This window comes from Panthera onca, chromosome C2 (genome assembly GCF_046562875.1).
Source record: "Panthera onca isolate mPanOnc1 chromosome C2, mPanOnc1 haplotype 2, whole genome shotgun sequence".
In the NCBI taxonomy this organism is placed as follows: Eukaryota; Metazoa; Chordata; class Mammalia; order Carnivora; family Felidae; genus Panthera; species Panthera onca.
In genome coordinates, this window is record NC_138347.1 from 82,898,247 (window position 1) to 82,906,729 (window position 8,483).

Genomic DNA, 8,483 nt, shown 5'->3' on the forward strand with positions numbered 1-8,483 from the left:
GGGAAGAGCCTGAGGAGCTGGTCCTATGGCACACACTGGGGCAAGCAAGTCCCTGTGTTTAGCATTCTTCCTGCAGAGCCTGTGGTGGCTGTAATGAAACATGTGTGGCTAGCACAGCAGCACATGAAGCGGGGGTGGGCAGCCAAGACCGTGGCCTCTGACATAACCTATTGGTCAGCTACCTGGCCACTGCAACGATGTGTGATGATGTGTCTTCCAGCCACTGGAGACCCTGGGCTTCCCCACTACCTTCCACTGTTACTTGACCTTAAAGGCTTCCGTGCTGGCACTGTCTGCAGTCTCTGACACCATAGTTGCTCCTCCTAGCAAAGGGTAGGTACCAGCTACCACCATGCCCCATGGGCCCCAGCGAAGAGCTTGAGAAGCTCAAGGCAGAGGTCATACCACAGGATGGGGCATCTGGGCTCAGAATTGACCACTGGTAGGCAGAGTGAAGTGTCCGGAGGGACACAGTTTGACTTCCTATCTATCCCATGAGCCCTGTCTTTGTTTACCTGGGGCTTTTAGCTTCTGATGGCTTCAGGATCTGTCAGTCTGTCTGTTTCATGTATACCAGTGGTACTCTGGGCCTCTCTGGGAGGTCAAAAAGCATGTCCCTTGGTCCTGTTTGAAAACACTGTTAACAGGTCAAAATCCCAAACTGCCCTCTGGGAGGCAGAGGCTGGGTAGGTGAGAGAATTCTCTATACTCACCTGAAGAAAGTCTGTATGGAGGGAGAGTCTAGAAACATGCTTGGGCATGAGGGAGCTGATGGCCTTCTTTCTTCTGTATTTTTTAATGTGAAATTTTTACCAAAGCATAACACAAATACAGGAAGTACCCAAATCACAAGGATACAGATCCATAGCTTTCCCCCAAGTCACCTGTATAACCAGCACCTAGACAAAAGAATTTTGCCAGAATTCCTAAAGCCCCCTCATGCTAATCACTATCCTGACTTCTAACAGCGCAGGTTAGTTTTGCCAGTTTGGGGATTATAGGAATAGAATCATGTATTACTGAAGGGCTTCTAAGAACAAAATTACCTAATACCCAATAGCAAGAGTTTTGCTTTGGGATGATGTAATATGCCATCATCATCCTCACACAAACAATAAACCCTACTTCACAAATAAATGCCTGTTGTAAACATTTTTGTTTTGTTTTGTGTTCCAAAGGGTAGAGGTGGGAATCAATGAAAAGGGGCTGAGTCTCCCCTCTGGGTCAAGTGTAAAACAGAGCAAAGGGAGTTGCCACAGAGGGTATCTGCAAGTATGAATGCAGCCGGAGCAGATCTAGACCCTCTGAGTCAGTCAGGAGCAAAGCCCCAGCTCTAGAGCATTCAAGAACTGTAGACAGAGTGTTGGACTTCCCCCAGAGTGTGGGATAGGACCTCAGTAAATTCATATACATTTCAAAAGACAGAGTGACCTCTGCTGACATCTGGGTTCCAAAATAGATAAGCATTTCATTAGAGAAGATATGAAGAACTTGTCATCCCCATAGACATATGGTTATCCCAATTTGACATTAACAGGCTTATTATTCCTGTGTGATGTATACCTGCATGAGTCAGATAACGGGGCTGAGTCAAACGTGGCATGCCTAAGTCTGGAAAAAGAGAGGGGAGGGAGGCTCTAGCCACAGATACCAGAAGGGACCAGAGAATAAAACCTTTGCTGATAGAGATTGCCATTTAGCCACCTGCATGGAAATGTTGCTGTTAGATACAGAAGGCATGGAGAGTGTTTCCAGGACCAGTCTCAGGCAGGAGATAGACCAAATCTTAAAGGAAAAGTGAAAAGTGAAAGTTCTTTGCCCCTAGTAGCAGCAACAGTTAAACCATGAGCAGCGCCCCGCTGAGCCTTCTGGAGAGGCAGGGAGCCCACTCAGGTTGAGAGGACAGGACTCAGCTGTCAGTAGTAACCCCAAATAGCAGAAGGTGGTCCTCAACCTGACCGCAAGTTACAATCACCAGAAAGGAGTTTACTTTTTACCTTTTTATTGTACATAACATTTATCACTTTAACTATTTTTAGGTGCACAGTTCAGTGGCATTAAGTATATTCCCACTGTTGTGCAGCCATCACCACCGTCCTTCTCCAAAACTCTTTCATCTTCCCAAATGGAGAGGCTCTGTATTGGTTAAACAGCCTCTCTCCAATCCCCTCTCCCCTGAACTCCTGGCAACTGCCTTTCTATTTTCTGTCTCTATGAATTTGACCACTCTAGATACCTCATATAAGTGAAATTCTACAGTATTTGTCCTTTTGTGTCTGCAGGGGAGATTTTTAAAACCTGAACCCCAGACCAATTAAATCAGAATACCAGGGTTGGGCCCAAACATTTAAAAAGCTCCCTGGTGATTCTAAAGGGCAGCCTTGAAAACCACTGGGCTAGAAGATCTAAATCAGATTTACTTTCAGGAATCCCTCCGAATAGCAAACACATCTCAGCACCTGCTGGCTGATATCTAAAATTCCTTTAGTCATGGGCAAAGCTAAGGATTTTCCTTCTTCAGCTGGAGATGAGGGGTTTCAAATGACTGATTGACATATCACAGTGACTGAAACTCATCTGCTAAAGATTAATCTATCAGTCAACAAATGTAAGTGAGTATTATCAGACACTGTCTCCTTTTGAAAGCCAGGAAGACTCAGAGAGTAGCAGATGATGAGTAACTGTCCACTTGGGAGATGAGAAGAGACAGACACACCAGGGACTCATGGTCACTTGTTGGGGTGATAAAAGTTAGTGTTTACCTTTAACTACCCTTAGGACCAACATATCTGTCTACCTGCCTATTTGCTGGAACAGGGCCACTATGACATATGGTTTCCATCAACTGTATTTTTGCATGATTCTCGAATCTCCTCTTTTTTATTTAACCACACTGACTTCATTTCAAAGGAACTTCACTTACATGGGTCTTAATTGAGGCATGACCAGTGCCTTGTTCAAGGAAGAGCTTCTGCTGCTGCTGGTTTCTTCAGAACTAGAAATACATAGAAAATGGTAAACAGACAGAGAGACAAGACAGGGATAGGCACAAACATTCATAAAATGACAAAATAACAGGGAAGATCCATACCAAAATCATATCAGTTCCCATGATGAAGGGAGGACGGTATGGGAATGAGAGTGGAAGGGTTTGAATGTTCATTTTTCCAAACTGTGGAAGCAAACATGACAAAATGTTAACCCACTTGCTTATTCTGCATTGGCATTTTGTTATATTACTTTTTAAATTTTTTTAAATGTTTATTAATTTTTGAGAAAAAGAGAGAGAGAGAGAGAGCACGAGTGGGGGGAGGAGCAGAGAGAGGGAGACACAGAATCTGAGGCAGACTCCAGGCTCCCAGCTGTCAGCATGGAACCTGACGCAGGGCTCAAAGTCACAAACTGTGAGATCATGACCTGAGCCAAAGTCAGATGCTTAACCAACTGAGCCACCCAGGTGCCCTGTTATATCACTTTTTAAACTTGCCTTTGTGCTTTTCAGCCTTTAAAAGATGTTAATATTCGTGGCTTCATCAGGCTGTCTACGGTCAGCACAGAGCCCACTTTGGATCCTCTATCCCCCTCTCTCTCTGCCCCTCCTCTGTTTATGTACTCTCTCTCTCTTTCAAAAATAAATATTAAAAAAAATTCAATATTACATATATGCCTATATAAATAATTGTACACATAAATATACATAAAGAAATGCTTTAATGACTGAGGCTTTTACAAAAATTTCAGGTTGATAATTCTGCCATAAAATTAAATTACTAAAGCCTCATAGAACATTTGAAAAATACAATAGAGATGGGAGACACAAATTAATATTCCCCATAAAACTGCAATGTAGAGATTGCCACATTTTGATGTCTTCATATCCAAGCTGTTTCTCTATGAATTAAATAACTGCATCATTGATTTCAAATTTGCAGATAGTTTCTGATTACAAAAATACCTGCTCACTGTAAAATGCAGGAAAATATAGATAAGGAGGACAAATTACTTATGTCCTTACTATCTGAATGTGATACCGGTGAAGAAGAGAAGGATGTAACCAGAAAGACTGGAAACAGGACAGAAACATTGTCAATAAGGAGTTGTATTTACCAAGGTCTTTGGTCTCATTCATCTTCTCCTCTGGTCTTTATGGGATAAAGTGACCCGAACATTCAGTCAGATATCGCATGGCTGGACCCTAATGCCAATTTGATCTTGGTTTAAGTGTTATTTCTTTGCTGGCTCAATCTGAAGGATTCACTCACTATTATAATAGCCTTAATTTTTTTTTTGGGGGGGGGGGTTATTATTTATCACCCTCTACCATTTTTTTGTTTGTTTACTTGTATTTTTATTTGTTTCTTATCTCTCTTCTTCATTGTTGTATCCTCAGGACCTGGAAGTGTCAAGTGTCTGACATTATTGTTGAATGAAAAAAATGAATCAAAGAGCCTTCAGTGGTCCTGCCTGCATAGGATTGTGAAAGTATCTTCCTTTAACTACCATTGGATACTTAGCCTAAGAAGGCAACCTGGTGAGGCACCTGTTTTTCATCTACACGTCTTCCCGCCACCACCCCCCCCACCACCAACTACCTCCTTACTTGGCAGCAATTCTATGTGCCTGTGATAATCAGAACCACTTGCCACAGCAAATACCACATCCTTCTTTTCTGCTTGTTTGCCTTGTGGAGCCTGAATATACATGTGACTGCCTCAGCTTCCAGTTCAATGAAATCATCAATGTGTCCTTTGGTGGCCATGTTCTTCCCTTTGGTACTAAAAACTTTGAACTCTCAGGATTCAGGGTTGTTAGGATGGGAAAAAATATTTTAGATAGCCATTTACTATTGCAGTAGCCTTAACATTTTTAAAAAGCTTATCATTTATCATTCTTTACCACTTTTCTCATTTTGCATTGAGGAGTGGATGCACATTATCTGTGTTGTTAAGGCTTCAGAGACGCTCCACCTTTTATAGATTTATTGGCCACCTACAGTTTTCCTTAAATGACTAGCCGCTTATGACCTTTGCCCCTTTACCTACTGAGGTGTTCATTTTTAACTTTTTGATTTGTAAGAGTTCTTTATATTATAAGGAGTCTAACACTTTGTCACATATAGAGTACAATTTTAAGTTGATTTTTCTTTTGGAATTAATGTTTAACAGTAATTTTAATATAGAATAAATAATTAATTGTAATGTTTAATTTCTTAAGTAGGCTCCACGCCCGATGCAGAGCCCAAAGTGGGGCTTGAACTCACAACCCTGAGATCAAGACCTCAGCTGAGATCAAGAGTCAGATGCTTAACCGACTGGGCCACCCAGGCACCCCTGTAATGTCTAATGTCTATTAATAAAAAACTTTAAAATTTTTATGGAGCACCTGGGTGGCTTAGTCAGTTGAGAATCTGACTCTTGATTTCATCTCAGGTCATGATCCCAGGGTCATGGGTCGAGCCCCATGTCAGTCTCTATGCTGAGCATGGAGGCTGCTGATTCTCTCTCTCTCTCTCTCTCTCTCTCTCTCTCTCTCTCTCTCTGTCTTTTTCTCTGAGCCCCTTCTCCCCCACTCATGCTAACATTAAAAAAAAAACTTAAAAAAATTTAAATATAATTAAGTTCTTCACCTTTTTAAAATGATTCTTGCTCTGGCATTATTTATAGGAATACTTGAACAACTTCAGCATCATAGGAATTCAGCAAGGAATGTTAGTAATAACAGTAAAATTACTAATAATCATTACCATTTATTATTTACTATGTATCAGACACTCTACATACTTTATTCTATTTAATACAATAAACCTATGACATAATTATTATTCCCATTCTACAGGCCAGGAAACTGAGGCTCAAGAAGACAGAGTAACTGCCCATCGTCATGTAACTTACAAGTGTTGGAGCTGAAGTTCAGTCACTTAGTTATGTACAAATTCTGGACTTTGTCAGCAGATGAGTAGACCTGGGTCCCCATCCCAGCTCTGCTATGCTGGCTGCGATACCTGTGTATGTGCCTTCACCCCCTGAGCCTTAATGTCACCTATAAAATTTGTTTAACAATAACCCTCTCATAGAGTTGTTGAGGTATTTAAATGAGGAAAAGGAGATGTCATATGGCTGGCACCAAGTGACAGCCAACAAAAGAAAATCCACCACCTCCCCCCCTTTGCTGGGGCCCCTTATTACTTTTTTCCCTCCCCTCTCTTTGGGGAGGGGTGGGGCAGGATTGGAGAGGAGAGAAAGGGTAAACTAGCTCCTGCAGTGAGGTGCAGAGGTTGGAAGCCCAAGTCCGGCTCGTCTAAGTAAGGAACAGAGCAAGGTGAAGTGCCACCTAAGAGAGATCCCACCCAGGGAGTGGCTCAGATGCTTCCAGCACACACATAGGCCTTTTTGTGTGTGGGAGGCAGGGGTGGAGCTGGATCAGAAAGATCTCACCACAGCTTGGAAGCAGTCACCTCGCTTGTGAGGAGAGCCCTGGGAGGTTGCCTCTCATCTGCCAGCTCTTGTTCTGTTGGCCCCAACATACACACAGAGACCATGGGTACCCTCGAGGGACACTTGCTGCCGGGGATATGCCTCCTCATCTTTTCTCTCCACTACTCAGTGATGGTGTCCTTGGCCCTGCTACGGGGACAGAGGTTTCTCAAACCCCCTCTGACCCCAAAGGAGAAGCGAGGACACAGGTGGTGGCAGCTGGTACCTGTGGAAGGGATGATGAAGGTGGCCATCTCCCTGACTGGCATCATAACCGAGTTCTTCTACCCCCCAGGAGTAAACCGGATGATGATGGTAGACTGGGAGGACCCTCGGCGGCCATTTGTGTTCTATGACAACTGGTATCACGTCACCATGTATGGGTTTTTCACGCTCAGTGGCGTGGTGGACATCGTGAGCCGGGCGTGTCAGGCGCAGCAGAACGTGAAGCTGGAGCGAGCAGCTGAGGCCCTGGCCTTCTGTGTGCTGGTCCTGCTGATGGCATGTCACCTGGAGAACAAGGGCACCCTGGAGGTCCGCACGCACCTGCTGTTCGTGGCGCCCACCTTCCTGGTTACCCTGGTGCTCACCATGGAAGTCTGGGTCCCTGACCAACCCACGCTCTGGGTGCTGAAGACCTGGATGGGGCTGGTGCTCAGCACATGGATGCTGCAGCTGTGTGTGCTGATGTACGTTCCTCCCTCCGGGCAGCCCTGGAGGGCAGAAAACCCTGGCGACCTCGCCTTCCTCCTCATCTTCTTCTGCTGGCACCTGGGCTTCGGGGCTATCGTGCTGGCCGCTGTCTATGGCCTCTGCAGCCTCTGGCACCATCGCATCTCCTCTTGGAGGGAAGTCCCACGTGCCAAGTACCAGCTGTGTCCCAGAAGCTACAGCAGCGAAGAGCTGGAGAAGCTCGGGACAGAGGCCATGCTGCAGGATGGGGGCATCTAGGTACAGAATCTTTGTGCTATGCCTTTCGTCACGAGAGTTTTGAGGGTACCCACTGTGCGCAGAGCACATAAATGTGCTGGGATCTACAAGGTGGCTTTCTGTCACAGGAGCCACCTTCCTTGTTCCTAAATAAACCTTTCAGTTCCTGGGATTACTTCACTCTGTCGCTTTGTTCTCTCCAGGTCTGCCTCTTTTCCTGCCTCACTGCCTCACTGCTCCGCATGGTTCCTGACCGTGGACTTGTGTGGAGTGAGAACAAGGAGGTGGCTTTTCTCTCACAGAGGAAATAGAGGGAGATGGAGGGCCTCTGGGGACCCAGGGGGGGTTCCATCCATTGGAGGCAGAGCTAGCTGGCTTAGTGTGTGCCTGCAGCTAGAGTATTTAAGTGTGCGAAAGAGAAGGGGTCCATTTTTGCATAATGGTGAGGACTTCTGTTTCTCTTCATTTTTCTGCTTTCTTTACACTAAGCATGGCAGGATGATGAACTTGTTTCCTTGTTGCTATAGTTATTTTTAATCTACACGGAATGAGGCTACATCTGCCTTCTGAGGGGGAAGTGGGGAAGGGGTGACAGTCAACTTAGCAGGGGCTCAAGTCTGAGAGAAAGGAGGCAGAAGAGCAAGGAAGTCCCAAAGGAAACAAGGATGACCGAAATATAATTTTAAGGTGTTCAGGTTTTGCTGGGATGTAAAACTCCATTGTTCCTACCCTTTCAGTAACGTCTGTGATGCAAGTATATGCGTGTCTTGTGTGAGTGATTTTGGAGCCAGACCAAAGAGAAGGCTCAGATGTCAGTTGGTAGGAGCAGAAGGGGAAGAATGGCTATGAGATGTGGGGTGCAAACCGTCTTCAGTGGTTCTGAAGATGCAGAACTCAGAGCTGAGAGGAAACGGGAAATGTCAGCCCCTGGAATTTGCAGAAATTTCTAGCCAGCCATTGAGCTTCTCCCAGAATGAGGAGAGAAGGTGCTGGTAAATCCATACACTCAGTAAGACATATGAAAGCAAATTTTATAAAAACGCTTATCCCTGGGTACAACTAGATATCCACTGCTTCTGC

The 8,483-nt window shown here is 44.8% G+C and overlaps 1 protein-coding gene across 1 annotated transcript; it reads left to right on the top strand.

Moving 5' to 3' along the window:
- Nucleotides 1-6,226: 6,226 nt before the first annotated feature.
- Nucleotides 6,227-7,575, top strand: LOC132683465 (transmembrane epididymal protein 1A-like). Its single transcript, XM_060639409.2, has one exon. The coding sequence runs from the start codon at nucleotides 6,537-6,539 to the stop codon at nucleotides 7,422-7,424; it is 888 nt and encodes a 295-aa protein (XP_060495392.1). The 5' UTR covers nucleotides 6,227-6,536; the 3' UTR covers nucleotides 7,425-7,575.
- Nucleotides 7,576-8,483: the final 908 nt, after the last annotated feature.

Excerpts from the sequence above, each read along its gene's own strand:
- LOC132683465 (XM_060639409.2), top strand. The coding sequence starts at position 6,537 with ATGGGTACCCTCGAGGGACACTTGCTGCCGGGGATATGCCTCCTCATC.